We start from the raw sequence: 16159 nt of genomic DNA, 5'->3' as shown, positions 1-16159 counted from the left end.
TTATTTAATTAATAAATTAAATAATAAATTATGTATTAAACCAATATTATAGGACAAGATTAGAAATTCACACACCCTTTGTGTATAAAAGAAAGGGATGTAGAATTACTTTAGTGTCATATTCTAAAAATCAATCTAACACATCTTATAAATAGAAAAATATTTACGGTATACCCTAACATGAATTACAAGGTTCATGGTGTAGGTAACTGAAGTTGTATTTAGTATTGACGCATCAACATGACAACAATCAAAATGTTTCTGAAAACACAAGGTATTACCTGGCCGCTACCAAGAGAGCTCCTGATGCTCCAGTAATCTCCATTCATCCGGTTCTGCTTCTGGGAATGGAAATTCCTACTGGAACGACTGCTACTGCTGCTGCTGCTTCTGCCACTGCTACTGCTGCTGCTGCTGCTGCTGCTGCTGCTGCTACTGCTGCTGCTACTGCTCCTTCTTTGTCTGAGGTTTTTATTTTGATTTTGGTTCTGACTGTGGGTTCTTGGGGACCTCTGCTGGGAGGAGGAGGAGGAGGAGGAGGAGGAGGAAGAGGAAGAGGACGAGGACTTGCGGGTCCGGATTCTCAGGTTCTCCGTACCTGCCCGGAATCTGGAAGAAGAGCTGCTGGAGGAGCTATTGCTTCTCTCTGAGGAACTAGAGGAAGAACTGGAGTCCCCCTGGGTTGCGTTTCTCTGTGAGGAAAGAAGAGGCCTTCTGAGACTTCTTGTCCTGTGTGCTTGGCTCACTTCATACCTCTGACAGCTTACAACACAGAGCAGCCAACCAAACCTGCTGAATTGTTTTACTGCTTTCAGAACACAGCTAGGGCTCGATTATAGCTGTGTACTCGATTATATTTAGAACAAGCGTAGAAAAATACTTTTAAAAGTACAAGTAACACTGCCATGCTCATAAATTCTAGTATTCAAGTTGTACTGAGCTATCACTGAACCACTGTGAAATAATGAAAGAGCAGAACACAAAGGGGCATGTTTTATGCCCCTAAATTACACAATCTTGTTTGCAGCTTTATAAAGAAATAAAATTGATTGAGTACTTTTCCTGTATGGAGGATCTTCTTCAGTTTCAGCAGGACAGTCTTTCCTTGTGCAGCTTCTTCTTCCTTGTCAATGGTCATGTCTTTCAAGGACACCATCTTAATGATCTTGGAAGCAGCTTTTGGTCCAGCCTGGATCTCCATGTGCAGTTTTTCAATTGGTTCTTCAGTGTGAACTACAAACACAGCAAACTCTAATTAGCATTGAGATGGCTAAGCAAGTAAAATAGAATGTTTCTTCAATGTGTTGATTATTTACCTTACAATCTTATCTTGTATTTGAAAAGTAGTATAAAGAAAATAGAAAAGAAAGCCTGAATCACTCATCAGTTCTATGAGTTCTATCTATGCAATGAAAGTACCCTGTCTATAAGCCATGACAAAAACCTTGTATACACAGCTTAGTGACAACATGCACATGAGTAAGACTCCTGTTCCAACAACCAATCTAATGGCATCACCAACCAATACTCAAGGACAGGCAACCACACCTTATAGACAAAAAAATCCTATGTGTAAACTATATCCTACCTACAGTACCAACTAACACACATTCAGTTACAGTATATGCAATAGGTGAACTATATGCAAAGAGTAAGGCTTATGTGGGAGCCTTTGGAAGCCCCAAGTGATCAATCCGTTGTTACTATGCCCCCTGTCTCAGGTTTGCACCTGGGAGTTAGGAGCAATTTGAAAAAGAATCTCATTTTGAACCACTATGCTATGATTGCTAGGAAAGTTTTGTATGTGCACAAAGACAATTTGAAACTTCAAGGATTTCTGTCTCCTACCTTCTGAGATACAAAAGTATGATTAATATAAGGCAGTGAGCATCATGCTGTAAACTAGGGCTGGGCGATATGGCCAAAAATGTAGATCACGGTATAATTTTAATTTTGGACAGTAACGATATACATCACAATATAGGATTTTTGCCTCATACTTTCAATAGAACATGCTTTAAAAGGAGTAAAAGACTTGAATAGTGAGTTTTTATTGCCTGGAGTTACCTATTAGGTTATTATTAACTGTTGGTTAGCTACTGTGTTGTTCCTTTAGTATTTTTGAAATTTCACATTGAACTAGTGTGTAGTGTGTAATGTCCTTCCACTGCTGGCTTTACTTGTCATAAGGACAACGATAAGTTGATGAGCTGAACAAGCTCATCAGAAGAGCAAGCTCTGTCACTGGGTCTGATCTGGCTGAGAGAAGAATGGTGTCCAAACTAGAGGCCATCATGGACATAGGGATAGGGAGTGCTACAGAAGGTCATTCTTGCCTTCTGCCATAAGACTGCACAACTCATCCACTTCGTGTCTGGGCAGGGGCAACATTGACATTGACCTGTTTTTGGACTAAACAGTAAACTCCCTGCTTACATCTGGCTTTTTCCATTTGTGCATTATATGCCAGGGACTTGTACAATACATTTATATTTATAATGTGCAATACAACTTTTTGTGTACTGTTCTGGTTTGTTCTTTGTATATTCTGGACGGTGAGCAACTCTTCTCAGTGCACCTTTCACTGACTGTACTGATTGTATTGTTGTATTATTGTATCCTTTCGTTACACCGTGCTGTGCTGACTGTGCTAAGCTGCTGTTGCACTGCAATTTCCCCCACGGGATCAATAAAGTATCTATCTAATTAATGATGCAGGCAGCAACGTCTGCGTTGTGGCTTTTCTTCTCCCCACAATACTAGAGCTGCTTGATCCGGAGCGCATTCTCGAACTGTCCTCATACTCGCATATATGTTTCGTCTTTAAGTGATAGAAGAGGTTGCTTCTATTACCTCTGGCTAAAATCGTCGCCCGACATATATTGTAGATAACCGTTGTTCCCGTCTCGCTAACGCCACCTTTCTCCGTTTCTCCGCCTATTTGCGTTTGCGGTAGGGCACACCGAACACGTGCGTCTGTTTTCACCGAACAGGGAAGAGGACGCCCGCGTGTTTTTATTGGTCGCAATGGCCTCAATTCCGTCACAAACCGGACGTCTGAACCACTGAAGATCGATCATTCTGAACCAGATTTGCAAATACCAGCAAGATGAATATTTCCAGAATCATATCATTGGAGCTAAAATAAACTATTACGGGTCACTAGTAAAAAATCCAAACCCCGTTTTGCGACGACGCTGGCAGCGCAATCTCTGTAAACATCGAAATCCATTCTCTGCCGGCATAAACGGTATAGCCAGATCCATATCGTGGCACATATTTCTACCGATATACCGTCTGTACCTGTTATACCGTCAACCACTAATTGTGAACTATCACTACTCCCACAATATCTTACACTTAGAATCTAAAATGTCCATCTGTCCTAGAACATGACAAAAATTGAAAAGGTGAAGGATGATTCATTTTCTATTCCACTCCAATGCTCTGAGAAGATTTTCGTCTGTCATACCAAGATACAGTATATAACCAAAGATGAATTAATTACTGTTACCTGGTTTTAAATCAATGTAGATCATGTGCTTTCCAATAACTTTATATAGAGGGGAATTTCTGATGAAAGCAGCATTCTGGGATTTTTCCTCGTAGCACGCCTGGAATCCAAAGGTTGGGGAAGTAAAGCATAATGTTCTATGTACTGTTGATGAGATGGGATGAGGTCTCTGCTCTGAGTAGTAAGGTGTCTGTGATGATATAATTTCAGATGCTGTTCTTGCCTGTAACAGAGAGAGAGACAGCGAGAGTTATAAGATACACTCTGTGTGAGAGATTCTGTGGTGGTAGGTGGAAACTTTCACAAGCATAAGGGGAAAAAAGGTTCCTACCATGCCTCTGCTGCGTTCGGTATAGGTTTGTTGTTGCGAGGAGAATTTCTCTTCTGACAGTTTTGCCTGGTTAGATTCTGGCACGATTGGGGTTCGTTTAGCAGATGGCAAATTTTCCACATTTCTGGTCACAGCAAAGGATTCTGCCCTGTTGAGAAAGATTGTATTCAGTCAAATCGCTGCTTGCATTGACACTTAATCTGGCAAGAAATTAATTACACCCGAATCCATGGGTATTTATGGGAATATCAGATATTCTTTGCTTTTCGTATCTCTTAGCTCACGGTGGTACTGTACATAGCTCCTCATAACTAATGCCTAAAGGAGATAATATTTTCTCATAATAATAAAACAAATGTACAGTATTGCCAACAGCCCTGCCACTTCCTAGTCTTATATCATCAAGGCACAAAGGCCAGGCAAGGCTGAGCCTGATTAATACTGTGCTGATAGAGCTCCAAGAATAAAACAGACTGCTGCTGTAAGTGGGGACGATGAGCCAGTTTGCAAGCCTGCTCCCCATTATGGACACTGGGAGCACAGAGCAGCAGGAGGTGCTGTCCTTCAGATGAGACATTGAACCAAGGTCCCAAAAACCTGTGGTCATTAAAGAGAATACAGTACTAGTACTGTTAACAGTGTTAACTTTGGTGTTACAATAAGAATTTTACTCTTAAAAGTCCCCTCTTTATTTGAATGGTGAAGCCTTTTCTCTGGTGTGCAGTGGGACTGGTGCACAATGGCTGCCGTATATCTCCCAGGAGCATGCTGTACTTCAGTGCTGGCTGAAGGCAGATCCCCTCCTATATTTAAAGAGCTCTGGGATCTTTCAATATTAAAAGGACTTGCAAGGAAATATACACTTTGGAAATAGAATGAAGATGTTTCTGTTATTAGTTTAGAAGGTCTTTTATCCTTTTAAGCTTCTCTGTTTTCAAGAACTGGTGTAACATTTCATTTTTCGTTTTAGTTTTTTGATACAGACGACGTACCTCATTGAGAAAAGTCGTTCCTGCTGTTGAACAGGTAGGGCTTCAATTTTGAAGTTGCTCTCTTTGATGTCAAGTTTTGCAGCAAACCTCAGTGGAACCTCTGTACGGATCCTGTCATAAATCTCCAGACCAGCCTGAATTAAGTGTGTGTTGACACCCATCACAGCAATGGTGTGCATAGCAATGCTGCAAAGCAAACAGTCAGAAGCTAAAAAATCGGCTATAAAATCAGATCTCTGAGAACAAGGTTTAACAGAAATACCATAAATGAGAAAGAGGTTCTATTTTTCTTGGCTGAATTGCTTACAATTATTTTTGTTTAAATTATGATTAGTACTGGACATCTTAGACTTGGAAGCTACAATTAGTTACTCCTTTCTAATGGGAGGATAATTTCAGCTGAATTCTGTTCAGGGAATCTGTAATAAGGATAGCAAAAACAAGCAAAAAATACATGTACAGTTACACTTATCTGCTACTTATCTAATCCCATATCATGGAACAGTATTTTATGTTTGTAAACAACAGAATTGATTTTTGTATGCAAAGAGTGGCGAGGGCGCACAGTGTGCTTCGAGTATCCTCTTGGGTGAGCATAAAATATTTAAAAACAAGTCTTAAGTGAAGAGCAGTCTTCAGTGGTTGTACAGTACAAATGACAATTAAAGTGACAACATGGAAAATATCAGGGAGCTTTTGGGAATTAGGATGATCAAACTGATTGCTAAAGCATATGCATTCCTTAGCACTTCAATTATACTTGACAGGTAATAATTGAAAAAATCCAAGAATGACAGTAAACAGATGGAAATGACTGAATATAATTTCTAAGTATTATTCTTCTGTTATCACAAGCAGATTAGTAAAAAAAATGTAAAGTATACTATGTACAGTAAATGTAGAGTGTACTGTATTTTGGAGCATTTTAGATTTCATCAGCCTTACCTGGGTGTTATCTCAGCCTGCATTTGTATGTTGGTGTTCATCAGCTGAGTAATCCTGAAGTTATCAGAAGCAGGAGGTGTGAGGCGGGTTTGGACTTTTATGAACATTGAAACAAAGAAATGAACAAAGAAATGTAAAAAAAAAGAAAAGCAATAAAATCAAAGAAAGGAACCCTATATAAGAAGAAAGCAAAGCATGTCATTTTATATAGCGCTTTCCTGGACACTCCACTCAAAGCGCTTTACAGGTAATGGGGACTCCGCTCCACCACCACCAGGATGATGCGACGGCAGCCATAGTGGGGGATGGGAGATTATTAGGAGGCCATGATTGATAATGTGACAAGGACACCAGGGTTTACCATTTCTACCCTGTGGGTAAAAAATATGGATTTTTAGTGACCACAGAAAGTCATGACCTCAGTTTTGCATCTCATCCAAAGGACAGTGCCTTTTTACAGTATAGTGTCCCCATCACTATACTGGAGCATTAGGACCCACGCAGACCACAGGGTGAGCAACCCCTACTGGCCCCCCTAGCACCTCTTCCAGCAGCAACCTTAGTTTTTCCCAGGAGGTCTCCCATCCAGGTGCTGGCCAGGCTCACACCTGCTGAACTGCAGTGGGTTACTAATTGTGAGTTGCAGTGTGATATAACTGCAGGCTGTTACTGTATATTTTCATTTTCCACCTCCTTTTGTGTGCTTGGTCCATACCATTATTTGACAGTTAAAGCAATATCCCGAAGCTGTAAATCAAATAAATGATACTTGAATGAGGCAGTTATTCTCAGCCCATTTATAAGCTTCCAATTCCTGGGTCTCATCTGAATTTAATCTCCTGAGGAACCATTTAGCAGCAAGGCAAGGACATCGCCATGGCGCCATGTTTGCTTACTGTTGGCTGCAGAGGCAGCCACAGCTGCAGAGTACAGGCCCAGCTCCATGGGAAGGCCGATACATGTCGGGACAATTCGGCGCATTTCGGCAACCATCAGGGGCTTGGACCACTGGAATGTGACCCCGTCCCGCAACAACTTCACCACTTTCTTCACCATATCGTGCTGGTCCAAAGGTCCTGTGGCCGCCTGCAATACAGCCAGAGTGCACAGCTGAAGCGAATCAGGGCCTTTGTCCATTTTTTAAACTACTACAGTCTTTTTCAAAGTGTCTACACAGAAACAGCAGCAAAAGATTTACTGGATTAAGCGATGATTAAATACTGAGTATTCCTCCAAAAATCAAACACTAGTTAGGTCACTGGGAAATGAATGTTGAAATGATTTCTAAGTCAACACTAATTTTAACATTGAGAATGTACAGGGAACAGTCCATGGGTATGTCATGACTGCATTATATTAGATTATTTTACTGTGTCTGCAATTAATGATAATAAAATAGTACAATTATACTGTATAATCATAAACTTTAGCAATAATTGTAATTAATTGTGAAGTCAATCTACTGCAGAGGAAAAGGATACCCTAATTAAAGCTAAAACTAAAATATTCCATCAAGTAATTGTTTTCAGTGACTTGAATTTTCTGCCTCTTAAGGCAATACATGCCTTCATAGCGTCTTCAATGGTATTCTTGTCAAGGGTGCCGAAAGTGATTTCTTGTCCCAAGAACTTCATGTAGACTGATGCCAAGGGTTTGTTGGAAGGGAAGCTTCTCCAGTCTGTGAGCTGTGCAGAGACATAAAAACTGTCAACTGGCAAAGGACAAATCCACCATAGAGGACATTCAGCCTGATCTTCACACCATGGTCTTACGTGTGACAGTCAAAGTCACAGCAGTCCTAGACACACTCCTTATTTTCAACAAAATAGAAGTCTTTGGATTTCCTGTGTCTAGTACTTACCTGGGACCAGGCTAGGATAGGGGATTTAGCAGCCTAAAGTCATTTTCCCAAACCTGAGTCTCATGGAACTCTGTCACTAACTTATCAGTCCTGCCATCCTGTCATCTGTGATGACACTCTCTGGGTGTATGGATATCTACTCCAAGAGCCTCCTGGGGAGCTCTGTTACATATGTATTATCTATGTACTTATAGTTTGAATTACAATTTCACTTTTTCAAGCAGAAATCTGCTGCAAGAATATGAACCATTGAATAATGTTCTCGATAGTAAAGTAAAATATAAACTGAGAGGTTTTCTAATGTTTTCCAATTCAACTTTCACAAGGCAATAATATAACTAACATTTTGTGGAAAAAAATCCTTTTCATGAACATACTGTATCCTTATTCAAAATGTTTCAAAATATTACTTCACATATTTAAATTGAATTTGATGTGAAACTATAATATATGTAATTCCCTGTAAAGGTGTACAAGCAGGGAGACCACTAAGATGCAGTTAATCTGACACCATGTATTACCCAAACTCTATTACTGTATATCTGTTTTTTTTAATTTCATTTTTGTCAGTTGAATTGTTCATATGTAACACAAGAAATAACACTGAGAAATGGGGTTTAACAATATGAGAAATCGTGTTCAACAACAGTTGAACTTGGCAATTGACTGAAAGGAAGGAATTTTATTAATAAACTTACTGCTTTCAGGATACGTTGTTTTTTGTCTATCTCCTCAGAATCAGTTGCCGCTTGGCGCTTCAAGAGGGCCTCTTGAATCCCTTCTGCTCGGATGCCAAACTAGGTTAGAAAAATCACACCATTTCTCAGATTGTTTTTAAAAATTTGCAGTGAACAATTGGTCTTTATGATACCCACCTAATTTGGAATGCCTATGTTTTAAGATTCAGCTCTCTGGCAGTCTTACTCACTCCAGTAGAGGATGAGAGTTGTGAACATACAGTATGTTCCTTCAACACAGCTACTTGCATGACTGTTTGTTATCTGAGATGTTGTAAGTGACTGGTAGGAGAGGTAGCAGTGATTGGAGGGGTGGAGACTCTCCCACTGACATCACTGCAAGCTTGCAGGTGCACAGTAAGTGTCACGCCCTCTGCAGTCAGAGGGCGCTCCTACTCTGTCCTGTCCCTAGTTTCCTGCTTTGCTGTCCTTCTGGTTTCCCTCTTCCCTTGGGCTATATATTTCCGGGTCACTTATTCTGCCTCGCTCGGCATTGACGTTCGGATGTCCTGAGACCCGCCTAGCACCAGGTCGCCCCACGTCCGCTACCTGAGGGCACAGGTTTCTATACGGCACTCCAGAACTCTTTGCGCTGACGAGCCCGGGCTAACTCCCCATTCCGCCGCCTCGCATAGGGTCTTTTTTCTCTCTCCTGCCTCTCCACGGTTTGTCCCTTCCGACATCCGTGACAGTAAGTTGCAGTGAGTCCTTACTGACTAATTCCAGCCCTGCCCCGCTAGCAAGCTCTCAGCTCTGTGGCTCTGAACTTGCAATATCTGAGCTGTAGATGTCAACTTGTGCTCCACGCTAGGTGGGTTGGGGAACTTTTCCTGGATTTCAATCTATTCAAATAAGACCGATATAATTTCTTTCTTACCTCTGCAAGATCTGCTGCTGCTCCAGAGAAGTAACCTCGGATTTTAGAAATCAAAGCTCTGGGCAAGATGCTCACAGCGTCGTTGATGATGAACACATTGGCAGCAGCTCCTGCCATTAGCTCGGCTGGTCAGAAGAAACACAGATCATGATTGAAACACAAATCATGAATGAAATTGTGTTCCTTGTACAAAGAGAGACTTTTTGATAATAAAGCTGGCTTTAGGTGCTTTGTGGATGAACTCTGTACAATCCCAGTGTATATTCCTGTCCTATATTCCACCATCCAATAACAGGTATGAGCCAAGAAACTCAAAGGAAAACTAGAATAAATATCTGTCTTGCCAGTCTCCTGACATACCTGTTTGTATATTTGTTTGTTGATTGTTCTGACTGCAAAATCAAAAAGTCGACCACAGGAAAGTACATAACTTCTAGTATGTTGCACCCTCCTCGGGACACACAAACACTTGATCATGCTGTGGTGTGTAAGCTTGGCCTGCTGCCCTTCTGATTGAGTTGAAAGGTTCCGACAAACCAGGTTTAACAAAGTAACGTGCTGTGGTGGTGGTAGGAAAATACAGTAAAGGCTGTGTGCCATCAGCTGTCTGCAGGGTATAGGCTGTCCCTGTATAGTGGTCAGGACATCTGTCACTAGTGTGACCAACCAGCAAAGGATCAATTAATGTAAACAGGGACTGAGAACAGGAAATTCCTAAAAGGTTGTGGGAGTATAGAACAGGCTAGACAACTATGTTGTTGTAGTTGAATTCATGGCTTCTTTTAACAATTGCCTGTATGAGATCCTCAAATCAATAAAGCACTAAGTACCCAACAGGCTGGATAGGCACACATTTGTAGCCTACCATTCTTTAAATGTACAAAACATAATTTTGCCTTCAAGCAGCATGATTAACTTTCAGTTCCATGCACTAATCCTGTGTTGTGAGTTTGATCGTGGTCTCCTACAAATGCCACCTCACATGAGTGTAACAAAGCATTATTCTTTATGTGCATTTTGCTTTTGTATACAGTATATTAAAGACTTCTACTCACTTTTGAAAATATCCATATGAATGGCCTTGCTGTAGCGGTAGCTCATCCTGTCTAGTTTACGGTTCAGGAGTTTCACAGCAACATTGCAGGCAGAAGCACTTTAAGAAGAGAAAAGCAGTTATTGAACACACAAGTTATTACACACTAAAGCCCTAGTGACAAGAGGATGTTATATTAACAAGTCAGAGAGGCAGAAAGACAAAACTCCACTGGATTCTTACACTGGGCCATAATCAGGAGAGCTGCTCCTTGCCAGAGCCTTCATGTGGGAGTAGGTGAAGCTGGCCACCTGCAGGCTGGTCTCCTTCAGCAGGGCATCAGCAAGAGTTGTCACCAGAGCCATGGTGGGCTTGGTCTCAAACAGGACGATACAGGCCACCATACGGACCTCAGGGTGGAGCTCTCTGTTCATAAACAGTTGCAGAGCCACTTCCTGGACCTGGATGACATCAGAGATGCACACACTCCAGTACTCTCACTGAGGACCAATCAAAGTTCACCAAGACATGTCACAAGTCAATAGAGTCCAGTTCATAAAGTCTGAGCTCTGAAGGTAGTGCCTAGTTTCAGACCTAAAAAATTATGTTCAGTATCACGCACATTTTTCTACACTTTGCTTTCTTTGACAACGCCTTACTTACATGTACGCTAAAAAATTCAATGTTTTTACTTCCACTCTGGGTATCATACTATTCAACCATTCATGCAAAATTCTAACATATTCTAACATTCTATTTGCCCTTTTTATTGCTTACACAGTTTGAAATACATAGTGTAGCAACAACAATAGCTTCCTCCAGCGTTGTGTTTTACCTTCTTGTATCTATAGTTTATGTTTCTGGTACTTTCCAGTAACCTTCAGAACGTGTCTATATTAAATGCTATTACAGGTGTTCCTAAAGTAGTGTTGTAGTAATGTATACTGTACATTGAAGGTGTTTTCCCAGTCCTGGAAAGCATGTCAGGTGCTTAGCTCTATCACTACCATCCAATATTAAGGTTCCTGTACTTTCTTCTCACCTTCTTACGATCCTGTTTTGCAATGTTCCTCAGGGCCATCACTGCATCGACCTGGATTTTGACCGGCAGGTGCGAGGCTCCGGAGGAGAATCCCGGCAGGAACTTTGTGATGCGCTTGATGCTGGATGGCTGACCTGCGTTCCCGATGGCCTTCAGCGCCAGGACGATCTCCTCTTGGTGGCCTCTGCTAGCAGCTTCAGCAGCAAAGTTGTGGAGGGGCTGAAACCAGCGAGACGATGAAGTGTGATGCTCTTAATAACAGTCATAATAAGACACCACAGAAACTGGGAGCAGCAATCGCTTACCTCTAAAAGGCTGTCAGGGCAGCTGTCATGCTTCTGACAGTAACTGTGCACCAAAGACCCATAACCAAGAAGGCATACTTTGCGCAGGATAGGTTCTTGCTGAACATGGCGATTGTGAACAAGCTCCTAGAATAAGAATCATAGAGGAGTTTAGAAATGGACTCAATGCTCTTAATAAGACTCATTACATGATGTTGGTCAAAGTGTCCTCTTACAGCAGCAATGTTCAAGTTGTCATGGTTGACGTATGACAGGTACAAAGCAGTCAGAAGAGCCTGAGTGGCTTCCACCAATGTAAGTTGATCATTCTGGATCAGCTCCTTAATGAACCTCAGAGCACTGGAGGTTCCTGTGGCAGGAACCGAATCCAAAACCCAGCGTCTACACAAAAGAAATGAAACAGGGGCTGTATTTCTCTAGTGAATTGAACAAGTGACAAAAAGCCCTATGGAAATTAAGGAAAAAATAACACTTTTATTCACAACAACATTCGGAATTCCGTTATGCTTATGCTGTACATCTAGAAAAATTATTCGCTAAATTTATTTTCATAATGCTTGACACAAGCTGATATTAGTTCCTTCCTACAGAGGAAACTTTTACTTTTAAACAGGTACCTGTAGTCTTGTTTCCCTTTAAACTGCTTCCAGATGGCCTGTATGTTCTGATAGCTGGCAATGCGGAGCATTTGGACTAAGTTCATGAACTTCAATGGGGCGTCTTCGTGAACCTGCTGTTGATTGTTCTGAACCAGATGTCCCAGTATCTCTACAATCTGTCAATCACAGCCAGGAAGCACATTTTACCAAACACATAAAACATTACTGAAACATAACCTTTTAACATATCATAAATTGAATAGGATCTGAGCACAACACAAATATGTTTTAAATTTTTGGCATGAATACGAAGCGTGACACTCTTGAACTACCTGTCTTACCTAAAGTCCGTTAAATCATTTAAAGTTTACCTGGGTCTCTGGGTTCCGGTTCCGGAGGAGTTGAATGGGCATCTGGAGGATTTCAGAGGAAAATTCATACCTCAAGGTCCCTCTCTTCTGGTATTCTGATTCCCCAGGTTGAACAGGGGAGTTCCGAATCTCCTGGAAAACGAGATTTTGTCTGGAAAGTACAAAAACATGAACTAGTCAAAACAGAATTAGGGATGACAAAACAAATGTGTTTGAATGAATGAAGATTTCAAAACAACCAATGAAGATACAAGATATTAGCTTCCATTTACAGTAACTGTAGTTTAGCACCAAGCACACCCAATAAAATAACACGTTTCCACTTCCTACATGCATAACTGCTGTACCTTGCTTCCAGTTGAGCAGCTCCGGTCATTTCGTTGAAAGGTGTAAACTGATGGAGCTCCTGGGCTGTAACTTCAATGATCAAGGCGTCAGAGTCTGTGGGCTTTAGGATGTAACTGTAGGCAGCAGCTCCTCTGAGACTCTTTCCTCTCTGAACAGAGATGCAAAATTGTGAGACCCAGAGAACTGGGGATAATAGGGAATCCTTCAGCGCTCAGAATGTTTCTTACCTGCTGACAATGGGCACAATGTTCTATTTCCTCCATGCCAATGTCTTTCACTATTTTGTCATTGCAGTCGCTCAAGTCCTTGGACTTGGTGACACTGATGCGCCCTCTCTTCTGATCCTCACGGATGATGTATTCTGTTTTGCAGACTCCTTGCACTCCATCCTGGAAGACAGAAACCGTGGATGTGATGACTGCAATCTTCCATAGGATTTGCAATACTGTCCCAGATGGAGAGATGTTGTGTCCTTTACCTCTTGCAGCTCGTACACGTTCTGGCTCTTCTTGATGTTTAGATGCAGCATGTTGAGGATGCCTCTGAAGATGTTCAGCACAGTCTCAGAAACTTCAGAGGGAGCATAAATCCGACCCACCCGGCCGCTGTCGTACTCAAACTTGATGGGGGTGGTGAGCTGAGGGGCCAGTGCCTGAGTGAGTCTGGAAGCTGATACAAACTGATCCTTGGGCCAGATTCCATTGTACTCTGATAGCTGAGGCTCCAACAGCTAGAAAGAAAGAAATAGAGCCAATATATTGAATTACACAATAAATACTGTTTTCTTCTTTTGAATCAATTTGATATCTGCATAAGTGATTTAGGATTATTTTGGAAATGAATAAATGCCTTTCAAATATAACTAGGCGTACCATTTTTCCTAAAATATTTTGAGAAGTGTAGATAATACTGTAATAGAACACTTCCTTTTCAATTTTAATCTATATGGTATCAGTTAAACTGTTCATCTAGGGCTGACTGTCCAACACACCTGATCTCTTAACAACTCATAATCTGTTTCTCATATGCTGAAAATGAACACCACAGCATCTACAAATATAGTGTATCCTCTGCAAATCGAGTGCCAGTGTGTTGAAAAAATGGCATATTTTTATTCTATGAGACAGAGAGTATCTGAAAGACAACAAAGACCCACTTCACTCCTAGTTTGACTATACTGTATAACAGTAATGCAAAGCTATTGTTCTTTTAGGGTTGAAATCATTTAGGCATTTGATTTTTACAAATGAAAAGTTTCAGATGCATATGTATCTGAGGATAGATAGTACACTAACAAAATACCCCATTCAACAAACGAGACTGGAACCTAACAGTTTCCTTAAAATATCAGCTTACTAGCACTTAGAAACCATACAATTTTTGTGCAAATGTTTTCTAGATAGCTGTGTTGTTATAACAGTGTGTATAAACAACTGTTTACTTTTACCATTGGATGAAATAAGCATTTCATTGCACTTGTGCATATGACAATAAACTGAACAGTTCAGGAAGGAGTGAAAATGTTAAATTCAATGGTTCAGATTTTAAGGGAAAGTTTTACATTTTACTTTCTATTGATTTTCTTTTACTTGGTTAAACACAATTTACAAAATCTAAATTTGGAGCTATACAAAATGTTCACCATAATTTGTAATACTGCAACATGTGCTAGGGCTTTGCATGTATATTTGTACCAGGAGGCTATTCAGTCATCTCTCTCCTGTCATCTCAGCCTGTCGTTCTGTCATCTCAGAAAAATATTTATTATGAAGTCAATCCATTTAAAAACCACATAAATGGGCAAATGAGTTATAAATGGCGGCAGAAAAAAAACACAAATGCATCAGGTGGTCCTCTAACTGCTTGTGTGTGTTGGATAAGGACTGTGGTTGCATTTTGGAGGTCATGCTTTGGAGTCACGACTGAACAAGATAAAGTGTAAAGACTTTACATCCAGAGAGATGAATCCGCTTCAGCAAAGAAATTCCCTGTAATGTGTCATTGCAACAATATCATTGGCTTTTGTGTGTGAGGATAGTAGCAGCTTTACCTTGATTAAATAGGTCTTCTGAGCAATTCCACTGATCACCACTTTAGAGTTGATCTTTAGTCCAGCTCGAGCTAGGCCCGCGGTGGGAAGACCAGCCAGCATGACACCTTCATACTTGTACACGTAGGTTCTACTTGCGCTGAAGTCTGGCTCTGCAATGTCAAAATGTCAAAATTATATAAAAGATGTAGATAGTGTTACACTGGGAAATTAAGCAATGAAATGAAGCATTTGTATTGTCATTGGTGAATGCCATCGGCCTTATTAAAATGAATAAGAAATGTGTTGAACTCTCTGAAATGATGTAGCACAATGTTAATTAGGAAATGTTTTTTTAGAGAAAGGGAGTTTCGTAACAATTTTCGTGTTCAGAGATGTAATTAAGCTGATTGTTAAGAAGAGGTGTGAATAACATCATGTATTAAAATAACTTCCTGTTCTATGGTACACAGACCCAATTCACTACCACGTGTTTTCAATGTTTTATTAGAAAATAATGCATAAGTTTCAAAAAGCAATTTCATTTCAATGGAGAACAGCGATTTCAACTTTGGGAAATGCATCTTTTAAATACTCACCTATATTCACCTGTTGACTAGCTGCAAGAGAACAAAAAGATCAGTTTGAATAAAGATGTTGTTTTCTGGTGATATTTTACATTAAAATTTTCTGTTTCAGCCCAGTGTAGGTCCACTCAGAATTAATAATTAAGAACTAAAAAATCACATCTACAGTATGTGTCTTTACTCTATTAACCATGATCTGAAAACCTTTCTGTGATGTGTAATACATGTCTACAATCTGCAGTATTGCACATAGAGTATGATCTACAGTATGTATGTCTCACTTCTACTTTTAAACATATTCTATTAAACTTTACTCCTTACCTGCTGTTAAAGACTTTCTTTTCCTTTCTCCTTTCTGCCTTACCTTCACACTCTGTAAAACTTTCACTATGCATTCATTATATTAGCACATTTTATTGCAATGCATAATATAACACGATAAAATGAAGCAAAAGAAATGATCAGTGCATCATCACTTACCCACAAGGGCTAGCGTTAGTGTGAGGACAATCAGTTTCATGGTCGGTAGTGAAGCACAGTTTCCACAGGCATCCCTTATAAAGCCTTTTTTTTTGGCGGGACAGTTAT

The 16159-nt window shown here is 40.4% G+C and overlaps 1 protein-coding gene across 1 annotated transcript in view; it reads right to left on the bottom strand.

The window, feature by feature from the left end:
- LOC148652445 (vitellogenin-like) overlaps positions 1-16159 on the bottom strand; it is a 22160-nt gene extending 6001 nt beyond the window's left edge. The window contains exons 1-23 of the mRNA XM_088599153.1: positions 16052-16159; positions 15584-15604; positions 15006-15157; positions 13434-13685; positions 13183-13344; positions 12955-13103; positions 12608-12758; positions 12255-12412; positions 11853-12018; positions 11638-11763; positions 11333-11551; positions 10534-10751; positions 10313-10410; positions 9258-9382; positions 8342-8440; positions 7348-7467; positions 6679-6868; positions 5783-5876; positions 4838-5023; positions 3846-3993; positions 3515-3737; positions 1058-1233; positions 282-692 (exon numbers count right to left, since the gene is read on the bottom strand). Coding sequence (XP_088455279.1) covers positions 282-692; positions 1058-1233; positions 3515-3737; positions 3846-3993; positions 4838-5023; positions 5783-5876; positions 6679-6868; positions 7348-7467; positions 8342-8440; positions 9258-9382; positions 10313-10410; positions 10534-10751; positions 11333-11551; positions 11638-11763; positions 11853-12018; positions 12255-12412; positions 12608-12758; positions 12955-13103; positions 13183-13344; positions 13434-13685; positions 15006-15157; positions 15584-15604; positions 16052-16091 — 3684 coding nt within the window. The 5' untranslated portion in view covers positions 16092-16159. The remainder of the gene's footprint in view (positions 1-281; positions 693-1057; positions 1234-3514; positions 3738-3845; positions 3994-4837; positions 5024-5782; positions 5877-6678; positions 6869-7347; positions 7468-8341; positions 8441-9257; positions 9383-10312; positions 10411-10533; positions 10752-11332; positions 11552-11637; positions 11764-11852; positions 12019-12254; positions 12413-12607; positions 12759-12954; positions 13104-13182; positions 13345-13433; positions 13686-15005; positions 15158-15583; positions 15605-16051) is intronic.

Source organism: Lepisosteus platostomus, chromosome 11 (genome assembly GCF_059453375.1).
Source record: "Lepisosteus platostomus isolate fLepPlt1 chromosome 11, fLepPlt1.hap1, whole genome shotgun sequence".
NCBI lineage: Eukaryota > Metazoa > Chordata > Actinopteri > Semionotiformes > Lepisosteidae > Lepisosteus > Lepisosteus platostomus.
The sequence above is the reverse complement of the archived record's forward strand: the minus strand, read 5'-3'. Positions and strand labels throughout refer to the sequence as shown.